The sequence below is a fragment of the Aulonocara sp. 'chitande type north' Nkhata Bay genome, linkage group LG5 (genome assembly GCF_057382095.1).
Source record: "Aulonocara sp. 'chitande type north' Nkhata Bay isolate Kocher_YH1m ecotype deep benthic linkage group LG5, A_spYH_male_GT1.1, whole genome shotgun sequence".
NCBI classification, from domain to species: domain Eukaryota; kingdom Metazoa; phylum Chordata; class Actinopteri; order Cichliformes; family Cichlidae; genus Aulonocara; species Aulonocara sp. 'chitande type north' Nkhata Bay.
The window spans coordinates 14,589,888-14,602,005 of NC_141348.1; the positions used below are offsets into that span (position 1 = coordinate 14,589,888).

At 39.0% G+C, this 12,118-nt stretch overlaps 1 protein-coding gene across 1 annotated transcript; it reads right to left on the reverse strand.

The window, feature by feature from the left end:
* Nucleotides 1-646: 646 nt before the first annotated feature.
* top1a (DNA topoisomerase Ia) lies at nt 647-12,070 on the reverse strand. The gene is made up of 21 exons (XM_086291525.1): nt 11,907-12,070; nt 11,450-11,474; nt 8,464-8,560; nt 8,245-8,365; nt 7,094-7,146; nt 6,902-6,997; nt 6,716-6,785; nt 6,513-6,601; nt 6,253-6,368; nt 6,052-6,173; nt 5,824-5,946; nt 5,282-5,469; nt 5,048-5,192; nt 4,587-4,730; nt 4,255-4,440; nt 4,107-4,175; nt 3,843-3,957; nt 3,556-3,683; nt 2,448-2,542; nt 2,185-2,334; nt 647-1,984 (listed from the first exon to the last, which is right to left on the reverse strand). Exons 1-21 carry the CDS (start codon nt 11,937-11,939, stop codon nt 1,882-1,884), a joined length of 2,268 nt encoding a protein of 755 aa, XP_086147651.1. The 5' UTR covers nt 11,940-12,070; the 3' UTR covers nt 647-1,881.
* Between the last annotated feature and the right edge of the window lie 48 nt (nt 12,071-12,118).

The window sequence follows — 12,118 nt, forward strand, 5'->3', positions numbered from 1 at the left end:
TTTTTGCCCACATGAATTTAATAACACCAGCTTGTTTTCCAGCTTAAAGTATTTCAGAGCTCTGTTGATTCAGTTCTCAGGGCTGTTCATGGATATAGGAATAAAATTTAGAGCTCATGCTTGCTCTCCCATTACAGGAAATAAAGTTGTGTTTAAGAATGCTGTAAATCAGGCAAGAGAGCCACGGTGGCTAAAGCTCCAAACCCAACAGGCATCCGTTAAGCTGGGGGGGGGGGGGGGGGCGCCTCTGATCAGGGAGGGGGAAAATATATGCATCCATCCAGCCACTGTCTTTAGTTTATCCTTGTCAGGGTTGCAGGGGAAGGCTGGAGCCCATCCCAGCTGTCTTAGGGCGAGAGGCAGGGTACACCCCGGACAGGTCACTAGTCTGTTGCAGGGCTACACTTAGAGACAGGCAACCAGTCGCACTCACAGGCAATTTAGTTACCACTTAACCCATCTCCACTAACTGCATGTCTTTGGAATGTGGGAGGAAGCCGGAGTACCCAGAGAGAACCCACACAAACACGGGGAGAACATGCAAACACACAGAAAGACCCTGGCCTGATGGGGCAATTGAACTCAGGTGGTGTTGCCATTTCAGTGGCGTAAGAGACAGAACGAGAAAACACACAAAGCCAATGAGTTACCTGTAATGTTTTAATCATTTTTCAATCTACAATGAGCTTAAAACATGATCAAAAGGCTATGACAAAAAAGGTAAAACAGGAATAAAATGTTGACTTTACAGCTACTTACATCAACTTTTCTATAAGAGTGGAACAGAGTGGAGTAAAATGAACTGAATTCACATTAAATGTTACAATACTCAATCATTACACAATTAAAAACCTGCCTAAAATTGTAACAGTTTGGTGAAGTTTTTTTTCCTTTTTGGCAAAAGTTGATATCCCTCACACACACACACACACTCTCCATTTTCTGACTTTATACATTATCATAGCATCTTCAAGTAACAGATATGGGAGGTTTTTTGGAACAATTGTTTAAATTAAGTTAAAAATCAGATGTAGACAGGGCTATGCAGCGAGAGAGTCCGAGGGTGCTAGCAACAAAAGGATAAAATTGATTGGTTCACATTTACAATGAGAAAAAAAAAAAAGTCCCTGATAGAAGCTGTAAAACAAAATATTCACATTCTGCTTGTTTAAGTAAATATTGACATGGTTGCAGTATTTTCCCCTTTGCCTGCCCAGACATCCCCTTCCATGCTCAACAATTCAACATAGTCCAGTTTAAAATATTCACCCAAACAGACAGCTTCTACGGTTGAGCCCTAACACACACAAGCACGCGCACGCACACACGCAAACACACATTTTCATTTCCTCAAAAGGCGCGTGGGTGTAGTTAAGGAATTCATTCAATTTTTTTACTTTGTCTATCAAAATATAGAATTCATTAATAATACATGGGATGGCTAAAATACAAAGTGAGTGAACAAAGAAAATAAAATGATACAAAGCATTGTTTTTGCTTGATACAGTAGCTAAAAGGACCACAGAGTTCAAAGTTCAGGCATTGTCAGGTTTTTGTCCCAGAGTGTGGACAATCACAGAAGGTAAAAGGGTCTTTAAATTACAAGTAATAAGCCTTGAATCCTAGTCGTGGGTAAAGTTCAGTCTTGTTGCCCGATCTCAGATCAGATGTTTAGACTATCCACAACTCCCCCCTAACCCTTCATAATGGCCTCACATCATTTCATCTTGTCGCCCTTTTTGTTTTTCGCTCAAAAGTTCTGAAATTCCTTGTCAGGTCTGGCCACGGAGCAAAATTCAGTAAAGCTAAAAAACAAGTATCCAAATTTTTTTTTTTTTGGAAAAAAAAAAAAAAAAAAAGTATCATAGTTAAAACCACAAACTAAAATTCATAGTCGTCTTCTGCCATGTCAATGGCCCAGGCAAACTTCTCACGCTGGGTTTTGTTGTAGATCTTTTCCACGGGAATGCCCCACTTCTTACACCTACACCACAATGTCATAAAATAAAGGACAGGTTTTATTGCAGTAGTGCTTTTCATACTACATGTTACTACAAAAAGTAACAGGACACCTCTTAAATTGGAGTTGGTGCCTTGTCAGTGACCTTTGACCACCAAAATTAATTTGTTCATTTAGTACCTTTACTTTGTGACCATAAGGTAGAAAATTTAATAATCTCTTACCAAGCCACAGAAATGCGAGGATCCAGATAGTTGAGTTTGGAAGTACCGAGTGCAATCTGTTTATTCTCTTCTCGATCAGTTGCCTGCACTTCCAGCTTCATCAGTTGCTCTTCTATCCTCTGTACCGCTTTCTTCTTGCTCTCCACTGCCCTACAGAGAAAGCAGACAATGCAATACAAGCATGTAAACAAGATTCACAACAAGAGGGGAGAGAAAGAAAGAAAAAAAAAACAAACACTTTATTAAAACCTCTGACTACTTACTTTTTGGATTTTTCATCTTTTCGTACTTTGGCGTCTGCCTTGGCGCTCTTCAGTTCTCTCTTGGCATCAGCAAGCTGGTCCCTTTTAGCGTCAATCTAAGGATGACAGTAATCATTTCAGATGAGTTTGATCAATTTTATTTTTGATCAACTAGACCTTTTTATATTTTGGAGATTACATTTTACTGTCTAGACACTTCCATGCTCAGATTGTTTTTAACTTGAGACTATAGTTTAGTGTACCCCTACAGGGTGGCCAAAAATCAGAAGAAACATGATTCACATGGTGTAGCTCCGTCAGCTGGCTAGTGGCTATAAATCCCAAGGAAGCAAATGCCTAATGAAAAACTGTACTATAACCCCAAGTTGTACTGTGAATACTGCAATATCATTTAGAGGTCCCCCCCCCCCCCTAAATTAGCAGGGATGACACCCAAAGTGCCTGAGTCAGGGAGTTTGAGTGCTCTGCATGGCACAACAGGAGAGCACTGCTTGATGGACACATCTCCAAGCATGGGTAAATCTGTCATGCATAAAAATAAAAGAACACAGCTGTAGGGATTTTTAAAAGTCAATTTAAATGATGGACAAAGTTAATTTTTTTGTCTTCAAGTTGGAAAGAGAGGAGACAAAACTCATGGAACAATGTTCTGCAGTGCATGTTGGTCAGGCGGTCTTTAATTATTGTTTACAAAAACGCTTCAACCTTGTCAGCAAAGCCATTTAGTAAGTCATCTAATCCAAATGTGCCCACATGCTTGCCTTTTTGTTTAGGAGATAAACTACATAATTGCTTTAGTATGTGTGCACAAGGCCCTCACTACCCAGTTCCACCTTTTTGGTTCTGTAATCGTGTTAACATATTTCCTCAATACTCTGCATTTGAATGACTTCAGAGTTTTGATTTCTATGTAAAGTGGTGTGAAACTCCTCTTATGTTAGCAGCATTGTTGGTTGAGTTTAGAGTGAAAAGTCAAAAAACAAATATAAAAACTAAACTAAACAGAGCAATCTCCACACCAGGACTGGCAAAAGGAAACAAAATAAATAAAATAATAATTAAAAAAAGGACCATTTTCAGTTCACTGGAGTATGAAAAAAGTTTTTACCTTTGACTGCAAGTTCTGCATAGACTTCTCAAATGTCTTCGGTGGAGCCCTCTGATGGTTACACAGAATGGCCACTGCCCTGTTGGCCCTGTTATAGGACAGGATTTTGGCCGGAATGTTCTCCTCCGCTAAGATTATGAACAAAATAAATAAATAAAGTTATCACCACCCTGTTAGCTATACAACAGCAGACAAACCTACATAAAAAGCTTGCCAATAACAACAAAACCAGAACACAGTTTGCCGTCTCCCCTTGTTATTTCTACACAATTTACGTGGAAACACACCAGTCGTGAGCTCCTTCAGCTGCTGCTGCAGGGTGATAGAGGCGTTGTATGTACGGAAAACTTTGGCTGTCAGACCATCCATCAGCTCCTGAAGGTGCTTGTTCAGGATTGATGTCTGAGGAAGACATGGAATTAAGAAACCAAGTTTTAAAAAGGCAGATGGCGGTGCTATGAAAGTCATTTCAAATAAGGATTTATGTTGTGAATTCTCAAGTCATAAATTAAAGGGGATTTGTTTTCTTTAACTGGGTATATTTTACTTACATTCAGCCGATCAAATAGGTCATCATCAGGCTCTTTGTTCTCCATAAACAACTGTAGATTCTTAAATACCTGGAAAAGGCAAATCACACATAAATAAAGAAGCAGAGTTTACACAAAAGTACTGCATTTCAGTAAGAATGGTGCTCACCCTCTTCTCCACAGGGACTCTGTTGTAGTAGCGGATCGAGTCTTTACCCAGGAAATCAAACTCAACTACGTACTCTTGACCCTCGTTCTCTGGATAGAGTTTGATGTGTTCAACTCTCAGTGAGCAGCAGCCCACAGTGTCTGCAGTCTCTCCTTCTTCCTTCTCATTACCCGCTCTCAGAGCCAGCTAGTGTACACCAGACAAAGACAGTACCTTAAATGAGGTAGTGTTCAAGAACGCACCAACCCTCACATGCAATGTGAAGTCATTACACCATAAAACCTTCAAAATGCACCCACTCGATAATGCAAATAGCAGTAACAGGACCTCACCTTATCAATGAAATAGAGAGCCACAGCCCTCTGTCTGATCCTCATCTCCTTGGACTTCCAGTCTTCGCGGTACTGGGCTCTGATGCGGTCCACACATTTCTTCAGTCGACGTGCCGTTTCATACTTCTGCCAATCCTTCTCTCCCTGCAGGCAAAAAGATGAGACAGGAGTAACAAATTAGGCAAAGGTCTACATAAACAAGCATGCCCAATTTGATTTATGTGACAGCCAATTAAATTAGGTTTTTCCACAGGACAGGAGTATGTTGTGTCACTTTTTAAAAAAAATAAATAAAATAATAAAATCTGCTCTTGAAAGGTCTCAATTTTTACATTCCAGTGGAGCAAGCAACACAAAAGAGTCAGGAAAGTTTTAAGGAGACCACTGGACCATACAGCATCATTTCAACTTTGACTGGAGACAAAAAAAGTCGTTGTGCATGTGCCAGCTATGGTGCCTACCTTGATTCGAGAGCTCGGGTTCAGCATAATGTACTTGATGGAGCCTTGAATGTTTTCTGTCCACGACACCAGCCAAGTCACCTTATTGTCATGACGAACTTCTTTCCATTTGGTGCCGGGAGGAGGCTCAGGAACCTTGGAATCCCTATTATGGAACAGTGAATATTTAGTTATCACATTCTGCATTAAAAGCTGGTAATCAGCACGAGGAGAAAATAAAACTACTTTACACACTTGCTGCAGTTGATGATAATGTCTTGGGGCCTGATTCGGCGTTTGAGCATCCCCATTTTAGGATGGTCTCCACGACCACGAAACAGGCCTGGGGGCTCAATGCGGAAGTTAGCAATACGTTCCTTGTGGTTGTCCATGAGGCAAAAGCCATAGTGCTGCAAGATGCGTTCATTCTCTTCCTTTATTTTCTACAAAAGGCATAAAAATTAAAAAAATTAAAAAATAAATAAAAAAGCTTCATTTTGCAGAGGTCCTTTAGGTACTCACTGTTCACTGGAACCATTTAAGTGCCAATTTTAATCAAATCACAGCAGCCTAACATTATGAATTTCTTTCTGACCAACTGATCAAGTTTCACAAGATGTGTGATATCAGTGGGGAAATACAGAATTAAAGCCAAGGAGAACTGAAACACACTTTTGTTATTAGGTACATGACATCCAGCATGGCAGAAAACTCTAGAGCCCTCTACAGGAATCAATGAATGTAAGGGTTTAAGGTTAATATGCTGTGTGCCCCACTACACGTAGGCAGCAGCTTACTTGTTTTTCCTCCTTAGACATGGCTTTCCTTGCTTCAGATTGTGCCTTGAAGTAGTTGCTCATTTCACCGAAGTCACACTTTTTCAGGTCTGTGAGCTTAGCCCTTTCTTCTGAAGTCATTTCCTGTGTCCAGAAAATTTTGAAAAAAACTAAAGTAAATCAAAGAACAGATTTTTTGATATATATATATTTTTATTTTATTGACAGGAGCAGAGATTTTAGGCTTACCTTCCTCCAATCTTTAAAGAAATTTTTACGGAAGATATCCTTGGTGGTATATTCATGATCCAGCATTTTGGCAAAGAAGGTCGCTACCTCCTCCGCTTCTGGGCTGAGCTTCATATGTTTACCTGAAATGTAAAAGTCAGACATTTATAATCACCTCAGAGTCCTTCACTAGCGTACAAGATGAACTGTGCAAAGCCTTACCATCATAGTAAAATTTGACATGGCTAGGAAGAGGTTCATACGCTGGTGCAAACACTGGCCCTTTGTGTTCAAGGAACTTCCATTTGACACCATCTGTGTATCTCTCCTCTTCCCACCTAGAATCAAGCAAATAAATCATTTTTACATAATGACAGTGAAAATAACAAAAACAAAAAACCAGCAACAATACATCCAGCTGTCCTGTCACCACACTGATAAGCATGTATGATTGGTACAGCTGGCTAACCCAATTAACTCACCATTTCCACTTCTCCTCAGGCTCTTTCTTTGCTTTCTTTTTTCCATCGGTTACTTCTTTTTTGTGTTTTGTTTTTTTGGACTTAATGTCCTGGGAAAAGGAAGTGAAAGTATTTAGTTCTTTCTGACAACGTAGGGATTAACATTTAACACAAAAGATATGGCAGCAAAACAATTCTGCCCTCTACTAAAGTCTCTTACTTACCTCGTCTTGTTTCCTTTTCTTGGCCTTCTTGTCATTTTCAGTTTTTATTTTTTTAGGTTTGAATTCAGCGCTGAAACAAAAACACTCTTTGTTATCAGGCCTCAGCGATACAACTTTACTTGCATGGATGACTACAGATGCTCTAACCTAGTGAAACAGACTACAGTCTATGAACAGAGAACTTACTCGTTATCATCATCATCTCGTTCTCTTTTTAGAGACCTCTCGTGTTTTGGAGAGTGGTAAAAATCATCCTCAGGCTCAGACTTCATATACAGTGGGCTGCCAAAGAAAACGCATTAAAAACAGAAGTTAGATAGCTTCATATGAATGCTGCATCCTGACAGCACTTAAGAGCAAAGTATAGTGCTGACATACCTGGCAAAGCCATTCTCCTTTTCCTTTTTTATTTTCTCATCAAAGGACTTCATCTGAAATGTTTACACAATGGCAGTAAGACAGAAGAGCCTGAAGTGCAAATGACAACTATGCCCACATACACGCAAAATTATAAACTCATACTTCCATTATAAAACCTCTCTACAGGGTTCAAAACTAATCTGAGAGCACCAAATCTAAGTAGATAAACACTGATATCAAGAGCAGTTTGACAATACAATACATTATTATTTTAAGTAGACAACCCCATTAAGACTGTGCAATATGAAATATACCATAATGACGTTATGTCAGTTATACTGCAAACCAGTCCCTGCCACAGACACAAACCTCTTCTTACAAACCTATGCAAGAATCCCGTGAAAGAATATGGAAAGAGTTTACGAATGAGAAGCAAAAGGAGTTTAAGTGCTCAAGCTAGAGCAAAGTCTAATGTTAGAACAGGCTTTCGCATTGGATGCCATAGAAAGACTCATGAAGATAACAGCATCCATTACAACATATCTATAGGGTTTTGTGACTTTAAAGCACTCTATTTAAGGTACACGACGCCCCGCTGAAAACACTTCACCTAAGTTGAACTGCCTCATTTATATTACGAGTGTCGAGCCAAAGTAGTGGAGGAAATCCACAACGTAGCATACTACGCTGCAACAGCAGATGTATGGACGACTTGAACAACGTATCCCTGCACGAGCTCAATGGTGCACTTCAGAGACTGGACACTCAGCATCCAGCAGTAAGGATAGCTGGAAACATCAGGAAAGCTCTGGGGAAACCTTGGGACTGTGTGGGGGTCATCTAGCATTTATCATTATGGATGTCGCCACACAAGTCCAATATGTTTTTAGTTTTTGAATTTAAATATTAAAGAGCAACAGCACTCTTTCCATATAGTGATTGTGATTTTGTTAGTGGGATAAGAAATGACTAACAGGAAATGAAATTCTGGTCATATCACACAGCTCTCCCCCTCCCATTTATCACATCTTTAAAAAAAAAACAAAAAAAAAAACAACTATTTTAATCCATAATACCAGTGTATGATTTAGACAACATAATTGCCTAATGTAGCACCACTAAAATTAATTTGTAAATGTTACAATCATGTAAGTTCCTTGGCAAGTCACCTTCTCTTCTTTCCTCTTCTCCTTGTGCTTTTCCTTATACTTGTCTGTGCTGCCATCTTTGTGCTTCATCTTTTCCTTCTCCTTATCTCGGTGCTTTTTATCAGAGGAATCCTTGTGATCACTATAGTGTTAGAAATTCACAACTTAATTTAACCTCATTCAGTTTCCACTATTTAAAGCAATCAAGCATGTCTAGCGAAGCACAAACACACACTATACCTGTTTCCATATTTTGATTTCTCCCGCTCCTTATCCTTCTTGTGGTCCTTATGTTTGTGTTCCTTCTCTTTATATTTGTCTTTATGCTTGTGAGAGTCTGAAAATAAAAACTGTATTAAATTTCAAAATAAACAAGACAATGATACAATGACGCACTGAATTAAAAACAACCGTCTGCTCACACTGAGGACTAATATGCAAACATGTGAAAGTGTGTTTTAATGCATAAGTAGCAAAAACAGAGTCCTCTCAAGCAGCCAAGATTGATAATGTCCAGAAAACTAGTCTTAAATGACAACTTTAACAGTCCACCTGTGTCTATTCTCTTAGTAGAAACAAATTACTCAGTACAAAAAGGTCTGTCCCAAATGAATGTCATGCAGGCTGCAAATAGATAATGTATTACACAGCAGCACAGCACCTCCTACTGCCACTATAAGCCGCATGCTTTGGACAATATGAAGCAACTAGCATGTTAAAACATGCAAGAGAACCAAATAGCCTTTTGAGTTTCTTTAATGTGCAAGCCAAGACTGGAACGTAATCCTAAAAGAGAGAGTTCTCAAAATTAAAGAGCTAACACCCCAACATTGTCATTAACAAATGCCAAATTAAATCTGGTTCTTTTACAGAAACTGTCCTTAGGTCTAAGGCAAAAGGAGATCTGAGAGCTTCTAGCCCATCTAACCAATGTGAATGTCTACATTTCCTAGAGTACAAGACAAAAATGGCACACATGTACCAATCATGAGAAGTTTAATCAGCGACCAAGCCCGTCTCAGAACAGATTCAGATCTTGCTCATTTAGTTCCTTTTAATTCGGATGTCTTTGTTCAGCCATTAATCCAAAGATGAGTTTTATTCTACTCCGATTTATGCCAGACTGCTTAGTGAAATTAAAAGCACTGTTACTAATAAACTACAAAGTTGTGCCAATTTAGCCAAGCCTGAAAGTAAAGACCGTGTTAGCTAAGGGTCTGCAAGTACCACAGACAAATGTTGCCCTGGTGCAGAGTAATCAGAAGTGGAGTTGTGTCATAGCTAGGGGTGGGCCATGTCATATCACTCACAATAATACAGCTGAATTGGGGGGGAGGGGGCAGGTTGCCTCAGAGAAGAAGAAAAAAAAAAAAAAAAAAGTGTCAATTTCATGGCATAACCATGTCACCCGATTACACTTAAGTGGGTCAAGAAGCACAAACTTATTAAAGTTGTGAAGGTGAATGCAGCATTACTGCTGAAGGTTTAGTTCCCAAAAAGAGCAGCTACTTCATTGGTGTGGAATATTTTGGATACAAATGAACAGATACAGAACACGATAGCATGCAAGGAGCGCAAGAAGTCAGTAATATAGAAATACGGGAAATATCTAACTTATTTCACCATCTCAAGCATCAGCACCCGAGTCTGTACCAGGAGTGTTTGAAAGCCAAGGAGGAAAGCTCTGCAGCTAATGCTACAAAACTAAAACAAAGTGAGCTAGTTCATCATGGAATCGCCGAGTCTCGCCAGTTGTACTCCATATGACAAGAAAGAAAAGCAAACGCAGGAACGATGTCACCATTTGTTTGGCGAAAGACATGATGCCAATCCAAACGCTGGAAAAGGGAAGACTTCATGCAGCTTATGAAGAAGCTAGACTTGTGATACACACTCCGAAAAGGACATTTTTCCAAGACTGCACTCCCAAACATTTAAAGATTTTATTTTTTGTAAACTGCACTGTAGATTTTATTTTGTTATACCATTTGCTTTAAACAGACCTTTTCCACTCAAAGAACAGAGGGAGAATTTACTTTTAGTCTTTAAAACTGAAAGTTAATAATTAAAGTTATTGTACTAAAAGTTAACTGTTTAATATTTTAAGCTTATACAATATTTCAAGGCAATTTGTTATGTTTATGCTGCCAAATGAATAACAATTTTTTTCTGTACTTTGTCATACTGTCAAAACACAGTGACATATCACGATATTATGTTTGGACTATATCCCCCCCATCCCTAAACACAGCAGTATAAATGCCACTTGTAAAGAAATCAACCTTAATAATTTTATAGCTTATGAACTTAAAACAGTGCATAGAATGTAATAGAAATATAGCACTTTATTGTCATTGTACATGTACAACAAAATTGTGGGAATCCTTTTACCAGCCACAATTGAACAAAAACTAATTAACTTACAACATTTTTTTAAAAAGTGTTTTTTCCCCCCAGTTACCAGTAAATTATGGTTAATATTCTGATTTCACACACGTGATTGTAGCATTTAAAAAAAAAAAAAAGTCCTAAGCTCACTTTAAACTTTGAGACGTTAAGTCCATGTAATATTCAATACTCAAAGTTGCACTGTGATGGGTAATGAAGAGCTTCTAACTTGATTTTGAAACGTGAGTGGACCTAAAAATGATCCACTCTTTACCATAATGTGGGAAAGTAAAGTCCCAGTAGCGACAAAAATAAGCGCTTTTAATATCGCGCATTTAAAAAGAAATAAAAAATAATAATAACTACAGTCGCTGGCCTCCACTTGGTTATCTTAATGAAGCACTATGACTTTCCATTTTCCTCCACACAGCCATCTGCACTTCACAGCCTGGGTTCAGCTTGCAACAGTCAGGCCGCTACACCGAAAAAGAAAATGGCGCAGAGACTAAGTCCTCAACCCCCAAACCCTCACTTTCAGGGGAGAAATATGCTGTTAAAAGCTCGCCAACAAAAGATACTAAAACGATAAACTAATAAAACACCTCCAGCTGCGTGGTAATATTGATTCAAATCGTTAAAATAATGTACGGAAAAGCTTTTACAAGGCCTCCCTTTTGAACAATAGACGCTTGTGAGTGAGACAGAGGACTTAGTCTCTGGACGCCATTTCTGTCCTCTACAGAGAACTAACGTAATGTTAGATGTGATCAGTTAAGACAGGACAGACTTTAGAGAAGAATCCTCCTTTACCTTTGTTAGTTTAATGTGATAAACTTACCATTGACCCGGGAGCCACAGTCAATCTGCAAAAAAAGGAAGGATGAATGTTAAAATTCGCAGTAGATAAGCTAACTAGCTAGCTAACTAACTTTGAACTTACTGGATGGCAGAGCGAGTTTTTTCGCTACTAGCTAGCTCGGTTAGCTTCCTATGCTGAATGGTAATGGCTTAGCGGCCGAAGCCGCTGCGGCTAACACTGGTTACAGCTAACGTTATACATAAATATATAATTCCGGATGTAAACTGTAAATAATACATTTGACATATTCAAATTAGAAACGTCACGAGACTGTCAAGACGCAGTAAACAATAAAATGAGTTAGCTTACAAACATAGCCACTTAACGTGCGCTAGCAGTCACTGCTAGCCGAGTACCCGTCAAACCAAATAGAGTAGCCGGAGACGGTACCCGGTAACCACCGGTGATGACATTTATAAAATACTTTTAACATTACCTGGTCCTCATTGTGGGAATGGTCCCCACTCATTTCTAAAACGCTGTTTGACTGTTAAATCAAAAAAATGTAAAACGTGTAGGTTCCCACACACCGGCGAGGAGATGCAGGCAGAATGAAGAAAAGACACGGTTGTGTAAGCGATATCTAAGTCCCAATTGTACGCTAATGCGCATGCGTTTTAATTTAAATGGTACAGATCATCATAGCTC

Excerpts from the sequence above, each read along its gene's own strand:
- top1a (XM_086291525.1), bottom strand. The coding sequence starts at position 11,939 with ATGAGTGGGGACCATTCCCACAATGAGGACCAG. Across the intron at positions 5,193-5,281 it reads ATTATCATCAACTGCAGCAA|GGATTCCAAGGTTCCTGAGC; the intron begins GTGTGTAAAGTA and ends GTTCCATAATAG. Across the intron at positions 3,684-3,842 it reads GCTGAAGGAGCTCACGACTG|CGGAGGAGAACATTCCGGCC; the intron begins GTGTGTTTCCAC and ends TCATAATCTTAG.